Source organism: Phasianus colchicus, chromosome 18 (genome assembly GCF_987193195.1).
Source record: "Phasianus colchicus chromosome 18, bPhaCol1.hap1.1, whole genome shotgun sequence".
Classification (NCBI taxonomy): domain Eukaryota; kingdom Metazoa; phylum Chordata; class Aves; order Galliformes; family Phasianidae; genus Phasianus; species Phasianus colchicus.
Window position 1 is genome coordinate 5936769 of NC_143453.1, and position 22511 is coordinate 5959279.

General features: G+C 49.0%; 1 protein-coding gene across 1 annotated transcript in view; it reads left to right on the forward strand.

The window, feature by feature from the left end:
• Positions 1-8444, forward strand: part of MN1 (MN1 proto-oncogene, transcriptional regulator) — a 37031-nt gene extending 28587 nt beyond the window's left edge. Inside the window, exon 2 of the mRNA XM_090152483.1 lies at positions 2852-8444. Within this exon, the coding sequence (XP_090008609.1) occupies positions 2852-3036 (185 nt within the window). The 3' untranslated portion in view covers positions 3037-8444. The remainder of the gene's footprint in view (positions 1-2851) is intronic.
• Positions 8445-22511: the final 14067 nt, after the last annotated feature.

Sequence of the window (22511 nt, forward strand, 5' to 3'; positions counted from 1 at the left end):
ATGACTGACAGTGATATATCTGAAACTTGGCAACTGCGAGGCAATGAAGTGATGACACCATCTTGCTTCATCTGACTAATTTTAACCTGCTGGGTCCCATTGGTCTCAGCTAACAGCACCCCTCAGGAGTGTGTGCACTGCATACAGCGGGTGCTGTGACACTGCTGGCTTGAGGCAGAAGAGCAGCGAGGGAAGCTAGTGAAACAGATCTGCTGGGAGAACGTACTGTTTTGGACAAGCATCGGGCAGTTCTTTTGCGTAAGAACATGATTCTTATCAGGTGGATCAGAGCAACTTTTATTTCTTAATACAGAGGGTTTCTTCAGAAAAGCGTCATAGCTTTGCCAAGACAGAAATGTTGGAAAAAAAAATAATCTGGTGGGGATGTTTTACACCTTGTTGGCTATGAGCCTTCCTGCAAACCCTCATTGTCTTCCTCTTTATTTTGAATTTGAGTGCATCATGTTCTGCACTCTTAGCAATCGACCAAGACAACGTGAGCCCTTACACAGTGATGCTGAGCTAGGTGCCATGTGGGGACCATGGCAATATAATTGACTGATTTACAAGTAAACAAGCATATCTTTTATTCCTTGGGTGCTTTTGAAGCTGCCTTGTTTGGTTGTTGGTCTAGGAGCTGGTGCTCTCTGGGTGCTGTTGGTGTCTGGGTGCCTGCATGGTGCCTGCTTTAGGGATGTGCTTTCTCTGCCATTGCAGTCAGTGCTCCTGGCTGAAGGGCTGGTTTCTTGCATCCTACAATAAATGCTCGTTGCTAAACCACCGCAGATATCCTTGGGCCTCCTGTGACAGCAGTTTGCAAGTAGCACTCTTTCCTCTTTTTCTGCAGCAGAGGAAGAAAGCTGCTGTCACAAAGACTAATCTCAAGATGCTGGCTTTTCCTGTACCGAGACCAGCGTGTCCTGTGTGTTCAGAGAGACCTAAGAATAAAAAAAATACTGAGCACAGTGCATTGCAAAGGATCTGAACAACTACAAATGAGAAGAACGTTTCCCTTTCTCAATTCCCCGCGGTATTTATTTAGGGGTTTGTTTTGTTTTGTTTCTCTTTGCTCTGCGTTTTCCCTGAAGTAGCATCGCAATCACAGCCTGGGATTCGCTCATCTCTGTTAACAACGTACCGGGGAGTCCTTGCCCTGCACAGGGCTGCTGTGCCCGCAGGATGTGAGCACACCAGCTCTGCAGCCGTGTGTCAGCGGTGTGTGAAGGGCCACGGCTGGAGCACAGCCCCGGGGAGGTGGGGATGTTGTTTTTCTGCGGAGAGGCAGCAGCAGGAGGTGCAGGGAGGGAGGGGGAGGCCTGGGGTCTATGCGAGGAGGATGTGGGGAGCAGGAAAGAAGAGCAGAAGTCAGTGTGTGAGCAAAGGATGCGCTGAGGCAGCCTTTGGGATCGTTTATTTAGTTCTTGCATGGGGAGCTGCTTGTGTTCCAGCTCTGCTGGTTGGTACAGTGCACTTATCAAAAGTGACGAGAAAGTCCAAAGCCAACTCCAGGACATAGGGCTTAGAAAACACTTTTGAGCTGCTGGTTCTTGTTACAGCAGTAATAGAGAATGTTGTACAGAAATGTGAACCCTGAATGCCGCTGTGCTGAGCTGAGGTGTGTAACACAGCTTTACAGTTTGTTTCTCTGTATGGTGCTGTGATACCATTTTGAACAAGAACACTTCTGACATCCTATAATTGAGTACTTAAAGCAATTTCCAGTTGAAATCGGGGACTTACAGACTAGTTCAAGAGTATCTTCTGAGATGCTCCTACATGGAGCACCAGAGCTGTGGGGTTCCTGTCCAGTATCTGGTGCAGCAGTGGGTGAAGTGGAACAGCTATGGCTCACCCCATGTGTGCACTAAAGCCACATTGCTTGAGTTTGGGGAGCTCTGGATGGGCGATGTGAAGAAAAGTCGTAATGAGGTTAAACGTTCACAGGCATTTGTTGGCATACATGCTGTGTTCCAGCATCGTCTTCACCCCGGCCGGATTCTCTGGGTCTATCAGAGCAGAACTGTGGGGCCTGTTTGTGCTGCTCGTAACTCTTCATCCCCTGGGTGAACATGAATGCAGTGGTGAAATAGAGAAAATGCAGGCTGCCTGTCAGGATGCTGTTTCTGGCCCCGACTCGGGCTGTTGCTCCGTTTACTGGCAGTGTTTGGTCCCACAGAAGCCCTCCTGGTTGCTGGTGTGGTTTGGACACCCGACAGCAGCTGAGGTGCTCCTGGGACCGTTATCTTCAAGAACGCTTTCTTCTTCCAGGCCATGCCAGCATGATGGCAAGAGGGAACAGGCTGCCCTGTGGCACCCAGCCATTGGCAGTCGTGTGTCACGGTGTGTCCTGCTTGGAGGCTGTGGAATGGACCCTATGGAAGGGTGCATAGGGAAATGCGCAGACTTCACAAGGCGAGGGCTGAAACTTGGGGTTTTTCATTTTGTGTGTGACGATGTGACTAAGAGCAGTGGAGGAGAGATCAAGAATAGATGGATTTCATTGAGGAAGAGGGTGCTGTCATGGTATTCCACTGTTGAACCAGGAATCCTGTTCTATAGGAGATGGCGATGAACAACTCAGAGTGCTGCGAGCTGGTGGGTGGCACTGAGGTGTGCAATAGAACCTGCACAGCTAGCTGTGCAAATCCAGAACATTCGGACACGCTGAAAGCTTGCTTTAAATGGTGCATGCGAAGGAGAGAGCAAGGAATTCCATGGGGACGCGGTGCGGGGAGGGGCAGCGAGCGGGGGCATCCCGCCTGCTTTGGGATGCTGTCGCTGTGTGTGCTGTGAGCGCTGGCATGTAGCACTGCACGGTTCTCATAACGCTCTCTCTGTGAACCCTTTCTAGCCCACGACCTTCCCCCGAGCAAGACGTCGGCCGCGGCGCAGACTGGCAGCCACTTGCAGTGCCTCTCGGTGCACTGCACGGACGACGTGGGCGAGGCGAAGGGCCGGACTGCGGTGCCGACATGGAGGTCCCTGCACTCGGACATCTCCAACAGATTTGGGACTTTTGTGGCCGCCCTGACTTGAACAAAAGAAATTATTTTTTTTCCTCTTTTTAATTTCAAAGGGCCGCTACTGCTAGGTGGACTATTTTTCTAGGTTGGTACCTGCTTAGTGGCATATGGACTGGAAAGGGTTAATTTAAAGTAAACCTCAACTTTTTTTTAATCTTCTGCCACAGTATGTTACCAGTGTTAACCCTTCTGCAGTTAGCACACTTTTGCTTAAGATTTTCCTGCTAGACCACTTTTTCCCATTATTCTGTAATCTTGGCATACATTTATAGATGAAGCCTTTTCCCTTTTCATCTCAGCGTATGTCCAAGTCACGTATGTCATAATAAGACAAAGATGCTACTTCTCCTCCTCCTCCTTTTCTTCATTGCTTTTTTTTCTTTTGTTTTGCTTTGCTCAGTGCTTATTACGATGGTTAATCCTGAAGAACAGCAGTTCAGGAATAAACGCCGGTTAAATGAAATTGTCATCATTATGTTATGTATTGACACCCAGCTTTTGCCAGTCACATCCAAACCAAACGATTAATGCTCTTCTGAACGTTCAGACAGTGATCCTTTCCTCAGAAAATGAAGGTTTGTTATGAATTATGCTCAGCCTGCACCTCCCTCCCTCATTTGCTCCCCATCTCTCTGCGAGGTGAGGACAGGGGTTTGTTTGTTTGCCTTTGTGAAACGCAGATACGGAACTCTGTCATGACTGGGCTGGTTCAGGCATGGCCTGGGAAGGTACACAGATGATTCCCTAAATAGCTCTAACAGGAAGTTTACCTAATAACGAATAGTCATTATCTCCTCCACCAAACACCCAGGTTGCAGCAGCATTTTCTTCCTCTGCCTCTCACTTTGAGGAGCAAGGGGTGCACATGTTCCCAGGCATGCTGTGTTCCTGGTGGTGTTCCCAAAGCTGTCATTTTATTTTATAACTGCTGGAGAAAAAAACAATCCCCCAAAGGCACTGAGCCCCTTCTGCTCTGCAGGCTACGAGCAATGCAGTGTCCTGGCCCAACAAGTGTGCTCTGCTATGGGGTTGGGCCTGGGCCCAGCATCCAGCTGGAGTTCCCAAAGCCACTGTGAAGCTGCATGGCAGCGCAGCTCCCATTTTTTCCCCATTATAGCTGAAGGAAGATGCTGTTGATCAGAGGTGTGATGCTCTTGTCTGTGGGAGCCACCCTAGCTGCAGTGGCAGCTGTCCCAGTGTGGTCACAGTAGGTGGATGATTGGAGACAGCCTACACCAAGGGCCCTGTGCCCAAGGTCAGCACTTCCTGATCTGCCAGGACCGGGAAACCCCAGGTTAGACCATTCCAAACTTAGGCTGGGCTCCATTTTTGCCATGCATGTGAAGAACGCTGTTGTTAGATGAACACAATAAAAGGAAAACCATGCTTTCCTGGTCTCGGTAGATAATACTCATTGGAGAAGAAAGCTGGAAGCAAACCAGATAAAAACACAAATGGCACGGTGATCTGACACTCCTGTGGCTTTACGTAAAGCTGTCTATTATTTGCATATCCTCTGTTTACAGGGAGTGTGAGCAGTCCCACCCTTGCTCAGGCCAGCCTGGCTTCCTCTGCTCCCCAAAGCTCAGTAGCATCACTGGGGAGTTATGTTTTTGCTATGAAATAAGAGTCAGCCTCTCTAGAGTTATTCATTGCTTCTCTCATGAATTCACAAAATGTGTCCCTTCTCGAGGGATAGAATTTGAAGACTGCTTTGTATTTTTAGATGATTGTGCTGGGCCTTTAATTATTTTGAAGTCTGGCTCTCAGTAGACATCAGTGGGGAGGGAGTTCTGCCTACCATGCTAATGGCCACAGCACTGTCTGAAATTCTCACTCTTGATCATATATGGCTTCAGAATGATTCACAGTGTTTTGGAAGGCAGGATTTCTTGTTATTTGAATGTGCTCTTATTAACCATGCATGGATTGATTTCCCGTTATGGTTGTGGTCAGTGACTTGACTTTGGAAAAAATGGAGGGTTGGGGACCTTGATTTTTAATATTGCTTTACTTTTCATTGAAGCTGGAGCTGTCACTAGGGTGAGGATTTTTGCCTATGCTGAAGCAATTCACTGGAACCACCTCACACGCACTTGGTTTGGAACCAGAACATGCCACGTTTTGTACCTTTGTAGGTATGTGCTACTGAAAGTTTGGAGCTTTTCCCTGGAACTGCAATAAAATATCTCCAGGTTGAATAACAATTATCGTTGCCCACTCTGGAAGACTGTGATTTGTTAAGTCCCAGTTCACTAAAATACGTGTTTAACTTTAAATGCAGTCTAGCAAATCACTTAAGGATATGCTGAACTGAGTGGGACTTCTGCATCCAGTGAAGCGTGGAAGAGTGCTTTGGTGGATTAGTGCCTCAGTTCTCATCTTTTCATTTCAGCTTATACTTGTTCAAGCTAGGTGTGTCTTGGAGTAAACCCAGCAAAGCACATGCCTGGACATATGATACTGTCTTTCAGCACTTACAGCTAAAAATTTAGGAAGAGTTCATGGTCTGATGGCATTCCTGTACCATCGCTCAGGCCTGATGGCTTGCTTCTTTGTTTTTAGTTTTTCCTGCTGCATTCAGAACAGGTTTTTCAGGCTTCCTCAGGTCAGGGATGCACACCCTGTGCTACCAGGAAGAGACCTTTCAATGAATGCTGGATCGAACGCTTCAAATCTCTTTTAAAGAGAAATCCTCCTGTAAGTAGCAGTGCATTGATTCCGTTGGTTTTCAGCATCCTTCCTTTCTGGTTTGCTCTCTGCAGCTCTGCTTCTATCCTGGAGTTGTTCTCGTTCTTTGAGGACTTATTTTTCCACTTGGTTATAGGAGTACAAATTGGAAAGAAGCCCATAAAAACAGCAGAATTCTGAGGGTTTTAAATCAGAGGAGATGAGGAGAGGATGGGGTCTCTGCACTGGGGCTGTTCTGTCAGCCCCCTGGGGCAGTGCAGTGGGAGATGGGCAGGTAGGGTTTGCAGGTAGTGAGGAGTTAGAGTGGTCAGCCTTCCTGTGGGCCTTATGTCCGTATTGCTTTGCTAAATAATACGGTTAAGTGCAATCCTATTGCTAACCTTCTGTACATTCAACCTTGCTGAACACAAGTGACATTACCGACTGAGCAAAAGGACCAGGTGGCAGCTCTGCTGGGGCAGATGTCAGCAATGCCAGTGCTGGTGTGCATTTCTATGGTTTTCTTTTTGCCAAAGATCAGAACAGAATCGGTACATATGCTGACCAGGACGAGGATAATTTCATGCCCATAGCCTGGTGTGTTTGGTACAGACAGCACAGGTTGGAGCTCTGACAAAAGCTTGTTTTGCCTGTGGTAATTTTACTGTTCTCATTTTCTCCATTAATTTAACCCTGAATGCATTATTTTTTTTTTTAACATATAGAAAATATATCACCATAGCTAAAATAATGGCCTCGTATTTAAGAGGGCTGCTCTGAAAGTAATGCCTCCAGTTTTATGATGTTGGCCCGTGCCATCAGAGGTGGAAGTTGGTACAGCAGTGGAGGTTGGACCTTCCACAAATATCCCGTTAATTCTGCTGCTGTGTGACAGATGGCAGCAGAGGGGCAGGCTGACAAATGACGTCTGACATGGAAGTGCATATGAAGAAAAGCTGTGGAATGGAATTCCTCCATGTGGAAAAAATGGCCCCCATTGACATTCATTGACGCTTGCTGAACGTTTATGGAGACCCAGCAGTGGATGTGAGCACAGTGAGGGGTGGGTGGTGAGTTTCAGCACAGCAGCAGTGGGTCACTCCTGCTGGCAGTGAGATGTTGATGAGCGTGGCGTGCAGATTCTTGTTCATCACTGGCAATGGTGGTGCCCACGTTGAAAAAATAGTATTTTGAAGTTGAGAATTTGCTCCATCAGATAGCGTATCTATTGTAGTTTCTGTGGGAATAAATAGGAGGCATTACTTTCGGAGCAGCCTTTGTATTCTGAAAAACCTCTTCTGCCTTGCCCAGCATCTTCAGTTCTCACACAGACCTGTGCTGTAGGAGCTGCTTGAGGTGGGAGGTTGGCAGCTGCCCATCATCTGGTTCTTGGCCTTGGAGGCTCCATTTCCTCCTGGCCCCGTCTGCTGGTCCTTTTTGGTGTATGTTAAAAGAAAATCCGTACTTTAATTTAAAGCATGGTGGCAAACTGAGAAATACATCTTTTGCATCTGAATTGCGAGGAGTGATGTCTTTTGGCCAAAAAAAAAAAAAAAAAAAAAGGATGGAATAGGAAAATTCCTGAGAATTTTCTCCAGAATCTTTTTTCCATGGGGTTAGTAAGTTCTCTGCTGTTCTAGTTCAGCTGTTAGAGCCTCAGTGAGAGAGGGCTCGGGCTCATTTTTATTTAGTTACAGGGAATTTCATCAAAAAGGTAAGGTGTGTTTGGGTGGGAAGAAATGAACATCGAAGCCATCAGGGCCGTTTTGAGGGCGCTTTCTTGGATTCTGCTTTCAGACGTGGTCTCTCTGGGGCTGGTTGGCCCTTCCAGTGCAGGAGATCAGTCTGCCAGCTTCCAGGCACCACCAGCAAGGCCAAATGTTGGCGTGTTCCTTAAAGAAGGGAGGCATGACATGACCACACGTCATGGGAGGCTGAAACGTGGTGTGTTGGCTGTGCTGTTGGGAAGGAGGAAGGAGTTGGGTGATGGGTGGGGAAAGCAGACAAAAAACCCCCAGAATTGGTACATCTGGATTATTTTTTTTGAAGCTGCAGTGTGAGGTTGTCTCAAATGCTAGATTCACAGCTGTTCGATGGATGGTGTATAAGAGCATAACCCATTTTTATAGAATTGTTTCTCCTTTATTGCTTAAGGCTAATGGAGGAAATAGTCTAATTTTGTCTTAGAAATTCTCTATTAAAATTGTTGGTTTGAGTCCATCCGCTCATAGATTCTGACTGATGAAACTGCAGGCTGTGATTTCCAGCAGTTATAACTTTATCACTATTCACTACCCAAGAATATTACAGCTTTAAAACAGCCTTAAGCAAAAGGATGTGATTTCTTTATACCGAATTTGGTTCATGGAAAAGAAAAAAAAAATAAATAAAAATCAAAACACTGGTAATCCGTACTGCATAGCAAACTCTTCTGAAAAATGTTATTGCACATGTAAAATATGGAAACTTGACTCTGCTGTGTGTTAGGCAATCCTGTACTCTTTTTTTTTCTTCTTCTTTTTTTTTTTTTTGTTTTGGGATTCTTGTTAAATTCATTTCTTAAATGCTTGGTTGGAAGACTGTGACAATAGCTCATGAAACTGAGTGTTATTTTTCTTTCTTTTTTTTATTTTTAAATATGTAAAGTGCAGTCTTCTGTATTCATGCATATTGTACATATCTGTATATGTTTTACTGAGCAACTAAATAACAATAAATATGATGTTAATGGTGGCTATTGTATATGTCATGCCATGTTCTTTAATTTTGCAGCAAGTTCTGTTTCCCCTAGGATGTGAAGGATGGAAATGATGCTGTTCACCCGTAGGTAAACCCTGGGCCTCGTGATGGTCAGGACAGATCTCAGTACGGGAGATGTGGGAGATCAATTGGCTTCCCTCGGTGTTATGGCTTCACCCAGAGCCAGGTTTCTGCAACAAGGTGCAGTTTTCTTAGAATAGTAGAATGGTTTGGGTTGGAAGGGACCATTGAGATCATCCAGTTCCAACCCCGTGCTGTAGGCGGGGACATATCCCACTCGACCAGGTTGCTCACAGCCCCGTCCAGCCTGGCCTTGTGTCTCCAGGGAGGGAGGAAGCATCCCTTGTCCTAGTGTTTGCTAGGCTTTGCTGACCCTATTTCTGCATGTATTGAAGCTTCTTCCTTCCCTGCATCAGCTGCGAGCCGAATCCTTAACAGAACTTCTCCAGGCAAGATTTTGAGCTAAATTCTTTGAGTAAAAAGTAAACAGGCTGCAGCTCTTACTGAGCATCTAAAAATCCCTTCATCTCTGTTACACAAATTTCGTACTCTTAATCCTTTCATATTCCTGTGAATTTTTCAAAGAATCCTTTCCGTCAGGAAAAATGTCTTATGAGAAAGCAGTAAGCTGGGCAGCCTGGCAACATCAGAACACACTTCTGAACCGAGGGAACAGCCTTACTTATCTTTCACACTCAGAGGAAGCAGAAGAGCTGTTCAGCTTCATGTGGTTGTTTTTTCCGTTCTAACGTCGCATTCAGCGTGAGCTGAGATGCAGAAAGCTGTGTGTTGTTGCATTTTGGTGTGTGATGGAACGACGAGCCGACCCATCTCCCACAGCCCACGTGCAGATCCCGTGCTTTGCAGCAGTGCTTTATGCTGAACGAGGGATCTGCGAACTCACACGTAATGCATCAAAATGCAAACAGTGCACCAGCTGTATTCCATACGATCCCTCTGTTCTTTTGCAATGCTGAGAGCACAAATGGAAAAATAGAAGAAACTTTGGAGACCCTTTTCAAGACAGGGAAGGAAGCTTCACTTAACGTTCAAACCGTGCTCTTCATCTTCTTGAAGGGGCAGAGCAACATGTGAAAAAGAGGTGTGAGCTGTTTCACAGCTTTTTGCTTCTTGCTGTGCAAGAAGTGTGCATGATTTTGCTAACTTTGCTAACTAGCATGATTTTGCTAACTCAAAACCAATGCCTGTAAGTTTTTATTGAATATTCTTTTTTTTTTGGGGGGGGGGAGGGGGAGAGGGTAGTTATTAGTGGTTTGTAAGTTTGGGCTTCCCTTAATCCTGAGAGAGAAACCAGAGAGGAGAGCCAGCCGTCCTGGAGTCCTTTGGTGTGATTAGAATCCCTGTGGGACCAGGTGCATGGCTTTGGTGACAGGGAGCATCCACTCCTCATTCCTGCCTTCTTCCCAGTCCTCCTCTTCTGGAATAGAGATTTCCATGATGGTTACTCCACTCTGCTCAGATGGCTGCACTTATCTCTTGAGTTCTGTTACTGCTGGGTTCACGTGGCCCCTTGGCCACACAGTGGCTGTTCCTGGTGCTGGGGACTGGAGGAGCTCACTGTGTGCTAATGGATGGGCACGAAGTGGCTGCTCTCTGAGTTCCTGCACTCTGTGCTGGCGGTGCACACTGGCAGCTTGTGCTGTGACCTCTGTGGATGCTGTTGAAGTGCTTGCTTTGGTGCTCAGGTGAGCTCCACCTCTGTGTCAGCATTAGGCAGGGACTTCTGCTTATTCAGTACAGAGAGGCAAGTGTTTGGTTGGAGGGTGTTCACAGTCCGTGCTCCCCGTGCTGTTGTTCCTTGTGCTGAGAGCTGAAGTCTGGCTGCAGTGTGTCTCCTTTCCCCAAGACATTTAACTGATTTAATTATGTCCTTTGAGTTATTTTCTGCATGAGGCTTTGGGATTCTTGTCACGGAGGAGACCCCATAAATATGCATTGTATGTTCTGCAGTCAGGGATCCGTCCGGAGCGCAGCTGGATCCAGTGTGCTGAGATCCCCCAGCCCTCCGTCACCTGCAGGAGGGGGGTGGGAGGGGGCTGTTGTGGCCATGAGGAACTGAAAGGCATCAGCTGAAGAAGCTCTCGGGTGTAAGTGTTGATGGTTTTGAGCGCACACGTCTGATCTGGAGTTGATGTAATGTGGGGATGTGCACTTAGGTCCTATTCGAACCTATTTGGTGCAGGATTGTGCCACGTTCCCTAATTCTCAAAGCTCTGACCAACACTGAAAACTGAGAAAGTGCTGGGGGTGCCTCAGCATTTCAGTTTAGCACCAAACTCCACGTTGCTAACCACCAACCTCAGCCTCTCTCTCTGCTGGGAGTGGGGCTGCAGGCATCACTGGGCTGCGCTGTGTGCAGCTGTGGCTCATGGATGTCACCACCTGTGAAACAAGCTCAGAAAAACGCATGTGCTCTGGCCAGCAGTGTTCTATCAGCAGCAAATGTTACCAGTTCACAGATATACAACCCTGAAGGTGCCCAAGGCCATGGATGGGCTCTGGGCAGCCTGAGCTGGTTGGGGGGCACCCAGCCCATGGCAGGGGTTGGAGCTGGGTGGGCTTTAAGGCCCCCTCCAACCTCAGCCATTCCATGATTCTATGAAGTTGTTGAATTGGCAATCTGTATTTAATGTTGATATAGGCTGGATTTCGGATGGCAGCATGAACACATTAATTTCAGCCTCCCTGAAGGATATGAAAATGGTGTTAGGAGGGCCCGTGTCCTGCTGGAGCCCTGGAGGGTTTGTAGCCCATTGGAGTTAACTGGCAGCAGTGCTGAGCCTCGGAGGTGGGAACTTCTCTCAATTTCTTTTTATTCTCTGTGAAATGCCCCTCTCTCCCTTCCCCCTTTCTTCCCCTCACCCCTTTTCTCTTTATAAAGCTGGAATTCTTCCAGACTCTGCTCTGGGCTCACAAGAAAACTTTACTGTGTAAATTTGCTCTTTGTGTTGGGAGCCCTTTGTTTAAACAGCATTGTGAGCTTGCTGGGGAGGGATGGAAAGAGGGGGAGCCGGGAGGAAGAATTTGAAAAGCCCTGACCCCTGATGAATAAAATCCAGCACATTAACACATTCTTCAATAAATTCATGATTGCAGATAAGGTGGGAGTCCCCAGGGCCGGGCTTTTCATTAACCCCCTGCTGGCTAACCCAAACAGACCGCGGGTTTTGTTAGCCACCAGGACAAGCAGAGCCCTTTTGTGGTGGAGGGGCCGAGCGTGCGTGGGGAGATCTCCTATAGGAAGCCAGGTTACAAAATGGGACTCTATTTCAGAACAAACTCCTTTTGGTTAGTTTGATGAGATTACAGGAGGGAAAAGGCTTTAACAAGGGGCTTATTGAAGCTAAGTAACTGTTCTGAATACAGTGAGGACCAGGGCAGAAAACATATGATTCTTGGTAAATAGGAGCTCCTACAGTACGGCTGGGCACGCTGCGGGTGTGGGGGACCTGGGAGTGGCTGCATGCACTGTTAGTGCTCACCACATCTCGTGTGTGCATTGGGATTGGAGCCCGGCTTGTCCTTCTGCTGTGTGAGGGGAGGGTCTGCTCGGAAATGCTTTGCTTTGAGGTGTCTCCCACAGGCCTCTCTCTGCTATGGAAAAGGTCCTCTGGATCGTTTATTGGAATATTTGTGCTGTGAAAAGGTCTGAAGTTGGTGTTGCTCCCACGATTCTGTGCCATGCAACTCAGATGCCAACAGCTCTCCCTATAGCACACGCAGCAGGCGCTGCCTTCAGCCTGCTTTAAACTATTTAAACATTCACAGTTAATAGAGAGGCACGTACCATCGTTGTAATTAAACCAGATGATTTCAGTGCAGGAGCCCCCAGGTCCCTCTAGCACTGCAGTGGGATCAGCCCTGCCTGGCAGCACGGTGCCCTGCTGTAAGCCCAGTGCTGGGCCTGCGATGACCCCGCAGTGTGCCAGCAGCCTCCGAAATGTGTTTGCTTTGTGCACCTGATGCGCCTTATTGGCACGGTGCTCACAAGGAAGGGCAGCCTTCTGTGCTGAAGGGTGACTGCTGATCCCGTGCATTGTAATGTTTTACCACCGCTCCGTATCGCTGGAAGAGGAAACAGTCTAAAATCCTGCTCGTGTCCTTTGGGTGGGTGGGAGCGATGGGCTCAGGCTTGTGCCAAGAGCATGGTGTGACCCAGGGGCAGCACAGGTAACCTCTGGCCCGACAGCTTGGTCATCTCATCTCAATCCAAGCTGTGCAGCAGTGTCCTTTTTCTCTGTGATTTACACAGTAAGGACCAGGCTGGGGGCTGTGAGGGGCCGGCTTGTGCCTGCAGTGCTTTGAAGGATGTTTGTGTTCGGTGGGCTGATGCGTATCGAATGCAAGCCAGCTCCCACTGCCAGCTCTGCCAGCCCCTTGGTGCTGCCCTTTGACAGACAGAGCCTCCCCTCCCCGAATTTCTGATTTCACACTGATGCACAAACATTCTCTGGCAACTTGAGCCCATTGTATTACAGCGGTTAAATTCCTTAAGCATGTGCCCCTGAGAACGCAGTGGTGATATTTATTACAGAAGTATCGATGTGGTAGCAACACTGTGGGTATGTGGCTGCGGCTGCGCAGTCCCACAAGACTTTGAGATGGCAACAAAGCACCTTCAGGCTGCAGATTGGCCACGCCACAAGCAGCACAGGGCCAAGGAAGTGCTGCAGGTCCCTGAGTGCTCCGATGGCCGTCTGTCCGTGCAGCACCACTCCCAGCTGCACAGCCTTATGTGCCAGCGAGGAGTCCTTGTGCCCTGTGTGTGCAACAAAGCAACACTCGTGTTGCCCAGAGGCACGCTGATGTCCTGCTTGCAGCGTGCTGTAAGGCTTGGCTTCTGGACCCAAGAATGCCCACTGGATATGGCAGCAGCCTGGGGAAGAAAGGTCCCAGGAAGGGAAGCAGCTTTGGCAAATACAGGGATTTAATTGTTCTTTGCTAAGTGGGAGAGCTGGAGCAAGGCAGCATTGCTGGGATCTGTAACAATTCTACGTCTGATCCTCAAGCCTTTGCTTCAGAAACTGCGTGATGTAGTCACTTGTGAGTTAAGATCTAGTTTCAAATGTCTGAAGTTATTATTGATGCTTGAAAAGGTTACATCTGCAACTCATTTTCTATGTCATTGACGTTCTTTTCTGACAAATAATTTCAGAAATATGCAGCAAAATGTTTTGGCCTACAAATGCTGCAGCTCACCAAGTGTGCAGACCACATCTTTACACATTTTGTAAGAAGAAACTTAACTCCTCATGTGTTCTCACTGCTCTGCGTGCCTCGGCACAAAGTGCAGGCTGCCAGCAGCCCTCCTGCTCAGCCCATCCTCATTGATGGTGGGAGGCACAGGGGTCCCAGCTCCACTGATGGTCAGAGTCCAACATCCTACAGCCTGTGGCAGTGGTGCACTGAGCTGGCACATCCATCACGGCATGATGAAAACCCAAGGGAATAAAACAGGTAGGTGACATGTCACTCTTCTGTTCTAGAGCAACTTGTTTTGGGAAAGGAGTACTCTTGGGTGGCAGTTCTCAATAGCTGTGTTAGTACCCAAGCTTCACAGTGCAGGTGTTGCCTTGAATAATTCCAAGCATCATGGAAGCAACAAAGCATGCTGCCTCATTGCAGAGCCTAAAGGAGATGTGGGGTGCATGGATGCTCCACAGGAGTCTGCTGCTGTGGAGTCCTGGCTGAGGAGCAGAACTCACCCATGCTCTGTGCATGGTCCCAGCACCCACCTGTGCTCCATGCACGGTGCTATTACACTGCTTGTGGCTGTGGCTGCCTGCCTTGCTGCAGGGATCACTGGAGTGCTCCTGGCAGCCCTACAGCTGTAGAAGGAATTGCTTTCCCTGGGCTTTGCAGCTGCTGTCACAACGTGGTAATGATTTCAGAGAGACATAATCCAGATTGTTTGAATGAGAAAGCAGCAAGTGACCTTGGCTTTCTGGTTAATGCCCAGGTGTATGAAGGGGAAATAATAGAGAGTTGCCTCCTAGGAATCATCATCAAAGCCAAGCATCATTCAAGTAATTTGCTTTGGAAAGTGGAACTTGTCTTTTTATTTACCAAGTGCTGCTGATGTCCGAGATAACATTTATATCAGATGGAAGCTTTTAAAGTGCCTCTCAGACAGGGCTGCTGACCTCCTTCTGGTCTTATTAAATGCTATGCGTTTGGCACGCTCTCTTCTGCGATCTAAATTACCAGCCTGGCTGAGAAAGGTGCTGCCGTGTGCGCTGCTGAGGTTAGATGTCATCCGAGCATCCCTGCTTGATGTGCGTGTGCAGGCAGCGCTCAGCGGGAACGTGGCTGTTGGGATGAAAGCTGTAGCTTAACCTATGGGCGGTTTGAAATCAGCGCATTGTAGAGCGGTATCCAGAGTGAAGATGGGACTCGGCAGGAACGCTTCCCTTTCCCCAGCTTGCCTTTGTTGTCTCTGCTTTGGTGAATATTAAGAGGGGTTGCTGACCCTTGCAAGCCTGCGACCTCTGTATCTGAAAGGCTGGTGGAGCAGAGCTTCTTCTCAACCTCACTGAGCCACTCTTTCACCGCCGCTCGCCTTTCTTTGCCAGCATGATGCTATGGAAATGCGAGTGATGGAAATGCCCCTGAAAGCCGCCACCCTCGGAGCAGATTTGGTGCCCCCTCCCAAGTGTGGCCGGGGGTCGGCGGGCAGTCTGCCTTGCATCCTGCATACGACCCGCTGGGGCTGATAAGGAGGGCCAAAGAGTGCAGAGGGAGCTTATCTGGGAGGAATGTGGGAGGCGCACAGCTGAAAGCTGCTCGTTGATGTAAGGAAATTGCGTGTGTGAGCCTGCAGTGACTCACCTAAATGCCTTGCCTGCACAGTGTTACTGTGTGCCATTGCACTCTGCAGGCGCAGCTGCCTGTCCATCATCTGCCATCTCGCTGCCTGGCTCTTGCATCATGAGGACAGTACTTAGAATACCATTGTTAATTTCGGAGAAGAGAAAGCAGGGGGTCACATTTTCATTTTACCACATCTTCCTGGGGAGCAAGAGCAGGAACTCTTGTTCTGGTTCCCTTATGAAGCCAATTTAACTTAGCGTTTTAGACCAACCTCTTAAAAGGAGCAGAAGAACAAATTGTAATGCCACAGTGCTGTCTCTGCTGGTCAAAGCTTATGGGATGGATCTGAGGCAAAACAAATATCGAAACTGAGCTTTGAACCTTGACTTGCTTGGATGTGAGGAACAATTTTTTTTCCCAAAGAGCAGTCAGGCACTGGGGCAGGCTGCCCAGGGAGCTGTTAGGGTCACTGTCCCTGGAGATGTTGAAGGAACGTGGAGATGTGGCACTGAGGGACGTGGTTAGTGGGTATGGTGGGGTTGGACTTAGTGATTTTAGGGGTTTTTTCCAACCTTAACGAGTCTATGATTCTCTGACTTTCTTTTCCCTCATATTTTGTGCCCGCCATCTGTGCCACCTTGCAGTGCTTAAGGAAGGAGAAGAGAGAGCAGGATTTTAACTCAAGTGACAGTATTTTGCTCTCATATATGGTACAGTGATGGCTTGTTCCAGACTTTCAAACTGCAGAGACGTAGCAGCCTTCTAGGTGATTGCCCATGACTCATTCCTGTAAAGGCATCTCTGCTCTGCACAGAAAATAACTGCTCTGGTTCAGCCTTCTGAAATGAACCAGGAACTTCCCGTTTGGAAAGCAGGACAGTGCAGGTATGAAGAGGTGAGCTGAGTCTGTGTTGCTCCAAACTACACCTGGTATCTTGTGTCAGAGCCAGCCTGTCCAGCTCTGCCCCTCCACCTCCACCACCGTCTCCATAAATGAAGCAGCAATGTCTGAGTCTGGCTCACCTCCTCCTCAACAGCCACTGAAATCTTAGATGTTACCGATACGCCTCTGCAGAACCACAGGAGCTGGGTGCCCTGGCTGCAATCTCTATGCTTTAACACTTAATTATTTCTTTTAATGTTTTATGAGAAGGTGCTCAGCGATGCAAGACAACAACTTTAAGAACTGGGCATCTTTTGGTTAACGCAGCCGATATGAGCCCCTGAAGTCCTTTTTCATGGTTCTGAGACCACAAAGCAAAGGTAGATTGTAATGTAAGGAGGGGACTCTGTCTCTCTTGTATGGATCATAACATCATAGAATGGCTTAAGTTGGAGTGGACCTTAAAGATCACCTAGATCCAACCCCATGCCATGTCCCTGGCTGTTCCTCCCTCTGTATTCCCACAGCACGTCTGTCCTGTAGTTTCCATGAGGCTTCTCTTTCCCAGTGGCTCTCCTTGTCTCCGCTGTCAGTGAAGCATCCAGGCACTGGACGCTGGGCTGGGCAGTGCTGCTGTCTCTGCTGGAGCTGGTTGAATTGCTCTGCTGATTCCAGCTGCACTGCCCCATTCTGGCTGGGCTCACTTTCCCATGTCTGGGTAAGCACTCAACTGGTGCTCCATCAGCCCCTCGTACCAGGCAGTGTTTGGGGTGCTTGTGAATGGGGGAGCTGCTCATCCTTGGCACTGCTGGCCTCACTGTGTGAGCGTCACTGGGCTCGGCAGGGCCGGGATGTTTGCTGTGGTGCTGTGCCATGGGGACATCCTGTGCCCATCACTGGTGTATCCATAGCCCAGTGGTTTCCACCATCCTTAGCGGATGAGCAGACAGCATTTCCTTGCAGGAGGGTGTGACCTTTCCAATTTGCAGGCATGTGTGTTGGAGGAGGGGAATTAATTAAAGTGACTTGATAGATTTCTTGCTTGGATGTAATATGAACTGTATCCTCGCAGTGAGAGGATTCGTGATCTGCTGGTGGGCTGTGCTCGGAATCACAGTTCATTTCCCTCTGTTGTCGAAGGTCTAAATGAGCTTTCTGGCTGTAATGAGATCGATGTGCACAAGGCTCTGATAGAGCTAATCACAAAGAGCCTTCTCCCACCACAACAAATGGTGTGAAACTGAGCACCGAGTTTGGGGCCATCACAGCTTGCAGCCCACAGCCTCTGCCCCTGTGGGTGCTGCTGAGCCCCAGAGAGCCATGGGGCGGGGGGTGCATGGTGAGGAATGCGGATACTTTTGCCCTTGGTTTCAAACTGAACTTGACTGAAACAGGTTGCCCAGAGCTGTGGAGCCCCATCCCTGGAGGTGCCCGAGGCCATGGATGGGCCCTGGGCAGCCGGAGCTGGGGGCAGCCAGCACATGGCAGGGGTGGGGCTGGGGGGGCTTTAATGTCCTCTCCAAGTTCAGCCATTGTATGATTCACTTTTCAGAACTGATTGGAGTGTTTTCCTGGTATTCTCAGGATACCTGCGCTCTGTGCTTGAAAGTAAGGTTTTCTGTTATATTTTTCTCAATCAGATAATGGAAAATGCTGCTTCTATGTCAGGTCAGCTCAGCACTCGTGGGAAGATCATTAATTCCAAGCTATAACCACAGCTAAAAAATATATTGCTCCTTAGACCTCTGCTTCATTGCCCAAATAACAAATGGCAACGCAGAGGCGTGCAGCAGGGTGACTGCACTGAGGTGGGATGCAAACCTGCTTGCTCAGCCAGGTTCCAGTGGCAGCAGAGCTGTGGGAACGCAGGCTGTGGTCTAACAGAACCGACACAGCCTTGCCACCTCTTCCTTAATCAGATGCTTTATTTGAAGTTGTTTCCTTGGCTGCTTTCACGCTGTCCCCTTCTCGGCTCTGCTGCAGCAACATGGGGTGTGGGGGCACAGCCCTCTGCGTGTGTGGGTTTGGATCCTGGTCGGCGTGATTTGCATTTGTAGGGGCAAGATCGATAGAGCCTTTTTGTAAACGGGTGATGGGAAGCATAATGAACAGTGTTAGGAATTTAGTTAATGGTGTTGGTTAAGAATCCTAAATAACCTTATTTGAGATGTGGCTTTGAACTGCAGTTTTGGCTCGATCAGATGGAGGCAGCAAACGAGACAGTGTCATTTGGTTGGAGATGGAAATATGGATTAACATGGGGAAAGCAAATGCCTGTGAAGTGTGTGTGATGCTGCCTGCACGGTTGTATGGAGACTACTGACCCCAGACATGCTGGAGTGTGTCCAGAGAAGGGCCACAAAGCTGACCCAAGGGATGGAACAGGACAGGCTGAGAGCTGGGGCTGTGCAGCATGGAGAGGAGAAGGCTCTGGGGACAGAGGAAAGTGATCCTCCAGTATCTGAAGGGGCTGTAAGAAAGAAGGGTGGGACTCTTCAGCAGGATCTGTTGTGATAAGACAAGGGGAAATGGTTTCAAACTCAAAGAGGGGAGATTTAGATTGGGTATAAGGAAGTTTTGTCACTGAGGGCAGTGAGGCACTGCACAGGGTGCCCAGAGAGGTGGTGCTGCCCCATCCCTGCACACAGCCGCGCTCAGGGGACAGGACTGTGAGCACTGCTGGAGCTGTGGGTGTCCCTGTGCACTGCAGGCAGTGCAAACAGACAGCCTTTGGGAATCCCTTCCAAGTCCAACCATTCTGTGATTCAGAGCCTTCAAGCAGTGAACGGAAACCTTTCATTTATGTTGTGCGTGCTGTAAACAGTGCTTTTGGTTGGTGCTGGCCTTGTAGCAAGCGATGTTTGCAGGAGGCCTTGGGGTGCTTGTGCAGTGCAAAGCACAGTCCAGGCTGCATGCACTGCTTCTGCAAGTGAGCAGGGAGCAGTGAGCCTGGCCAGAGGCTGGAAGGACTTTGTGTGGCAGGCTGCCTATGGATCATGTAGCCCACAATTGTTGAAAATTAGCTTCCTAGCATTGCTGGATTTAGGAAATATTTGTGGTTTACTTCAATGATTATGCAGTAAGTCACTTGAACTGAAATTTAACATATGTAAAGGCAGAGCTAGGAAAGACCTGGCGGGTGCTTGTGGACTCTGTCAGGCACTGGAACGGGCTGCCCAGGGAGGTGGTGGAGTCACCGACCCTGGAGGTGTTCAAGGAACGTTTGGATGTTGTGTTGAGGGACGTGGTTTAGCGAGAACCATTGGTGATGGGTGGATGGTTGGACTGGATGATCTTATAGGTCTTTTCCAACCTTAGTGATTCTGTGATTCCTGAAGTGTCTCCATGCTGGGACTGTTACCGAGTCCCCATTGCTACCCATGGAGCTGGTGCCCCAGGGGGGTCTCCTCCTCCTGCTCTCGCTCTCTGCAGTGCCTGGCTTGGGGCTTTGAAGGTGTCAGACTGGGATTTGTGGGGAGCAGGGTCTGTGCCCTTCCTTTGAGCACCCTGAGGTTCCTTCCATGAGTGCACTGCGCTGTTGCGGATGCGGGAAGGAGAGCCAAAGTGCGCTGCTCCTCTTGCTGGGTTGCAGCAGTGCCTTTTGCCCCGCTCTGCAGGGAGGCACTTGCCTGCCTGGGCTGTGGGGTGAGCAGCAGTGGTGCCAGCACAGCAGCCCCGTGCTTCTGCCCGCTTGGTGCCTTTGCGTTCAGCTCAGGAGGTGGCTCGGCTGCTGGGCTCACGGCTGTCTCCTGCTGTGCTCCACAGTTTATTGGTGCCACAGCTCGGCTCTGCTACCCCATAGAGGGAGGGCAGCGTGGCGGTGGGCCTTTGCCCATCTCTCACCCATTCTTTTGAAGCACGGTGGGGGGCAGCCCTCGTTGCCTGCATGCAGCCGCCTGCTGGGGCTGGATGTGACATCTGGCTGGTTCTGTGAGGCCACCAGGACTGCCGAGCTCTTTTTCTGCAGCTCGTTCTCCTGGGGCACAAATTCCAACTCTTAAAGCACTTAATAAACTGTGTAACAATGGCTTTAAAGAAGTCGGTGAACACAGGGGCATCCCAGAGAGGTGGCTGAGAGCTGGAGGAGGAGAACCTGCAAGATGAGAGGGCACAGGAGCTGCCTGCAAGAAAGGGAGCTGGCTTCAGGGTCTCTGACTGGGTGCCACCACCCTATTATCTGCTCATTGCAAACTGATCACGTTTAGCAGAGCTCTTGGTGCCAGCAGTTCATAATCCTAGAGTAGGCTGGGAAGCAGAACCTGGGGTTTTGATTTATTTGCATGCTGCAAACCAAAAGGAAGAAATGTATTTGTGTGTGCTTTCTGGCTGAAGCAGGATAGGGACGTTGGGGAATAAATAATGTGATGACACCGGGACTTATACGCTTGTTCAGCTGCATTGATTGCATTCAAAGGGTCTCACAGTTCTATCGATCTGGGCCTTTCTTCTACCTGCAGAGCTGGGGAGCAGGAGGGCCAGTCCCCAATGCGTGAGTGCCTGTATGACGTTACAGCATCGTGCTGCTTTACAAACAGCTGCTCAGCAGCTCAAGGGTATTTGCTCAGGTGCCAGTGCAGGAGAAGAGTATCCCCAAAGGGCCGTGCAGTTAATCCTTGCTAGCTGCCCGTTATGGATGGGAGAGCAAGAACCTCCGTATCTGTTTATATACTTTAATTACTCCATTGTAAACAAGCCAATGCACAGGCTGAACTAGCAATAAATAATAAAAAACACCCACACCCCCAGCCTGGCCTTTTCCATCAGCTCCTCTCCTGCTGCAGCACTGCCCCTATAACGAGGCAGGCTGTGATCCCAGCACTCCCCGACCCTCCTGGCTGACCGTGGGCTCCGCGGGCCAACCTTGTTAAAATGAATCACATTTGGCATATCTCCCTGTGGTGCCTCTCCAGATGAAAGTGGTCCCAGCTCGCACGCTCTATTTTTTGTTTTGTTTCTGTATGTGACAATTTTCTCTATACAAAACCCTCTTTTGTCATTTTGGAGAAGAGATTATGGGGGAAACAAGAGCCCGCCTTTTTTATTTCCATCTTGTGCTTTCTCATGGCTCCACAAACGGCATTGTTCGTGGCCAAGGAACAATGAAATTTTTCTGTTCCCATATCTGATGTGATTAAAGGAGCTATGGAGCAGAAGTTACACTGAAGATTATAATGAACAGAGGAGACTTTGCTATACTGGATGTGAAACACAAGGGAAGATTCTGGCCCTGGACTTGCTTCCTGTAAAGCAAATCCCCCTTTTTTTCTGATCTGCAAGTAAGTCTGAGGTTGTTTCCTTGAAGAAGGCTGTAAGTGGGCTAAGTGCCTTCCTCCTGCTCAGGAGTGCTCTGTGTTGGCCTGGGAGCCACCATGATGGGCTGCGATGGGAAGAGCGCGTGGAGATCAAATTTTGTACTTTAGAGAAAAAAAAGAAAAAAAAAGAAAAGAAAAAAAAAACAACACCTGAGGAGCTATGGCCCCTTTAGAAAGATGAGGAAGTTGCATTTAAAGATTTTGCAATGGGGCACAGAGCCTGGGCTGCATGCATGGAATCCTGCCCCAGGGGTGCTGCCGTGGGGTCTGCCAGCTGCTGGGTGCCTGCAGTTGCTCTGCAGGGGATGGCTCCACTTCCCCCCCTCCCTGAGCTCCAGCTGCAGCCTCCCCTGTCTGCTCAGGGACGTGGGCCTTCACATCTTCTCTCTCTCTCCATTTTCCTGCAGTTCGCTTTATCATGTCTTTTGTTCTTGATATGTAAAATGGCACTTTGTAGACACCCCCCCCCTCCCCCCAGGGCGTTTGGGACACAGGCTGGATAGTCAGCCTTGCTTTTGTTTCAGTGCTCAAAGCTGTGAAAAAAGAGCTGCTCAGGTCTTCCTACAGTGTCTGGTGTCCTCCCATGGAATTAGTCATCCTGGTGCTGGCAGGACGTGCTTGGTATTGTGGTTGTGTTCTGCAGGGAGCAGCACACTGTTTGCTCTATGCATTTGCTTTTCCTCCTTACAACTGCTCTGTGGGCTGTTGCACCAAGACCAGAAGGTTCATAAATCATCAGCTGGCTGTGCAATCATCATCTAGTGCTGTGCAACCAGAACAGGAGGGGTTCTGTCCCGAGGGCCATGAGCTCCATGTAGGTGAAGAGGAACATGCTGGGCTGCAGCACACGAAGGCATCGCTGCAATGATGAGACACAGCTGTGCTGAGCTCTGCCTGGTCCTCACATGGTAAAAGGCTGCATCAGCTGCAGCACCGGGGCAGTGTGTTCACCCTGAAGGAGAAAGAAAACTATCCTAAAAAAAAAATAATAATAATAATAATTAAAAAATGTGGCAAGGTCTTTCTGCAACA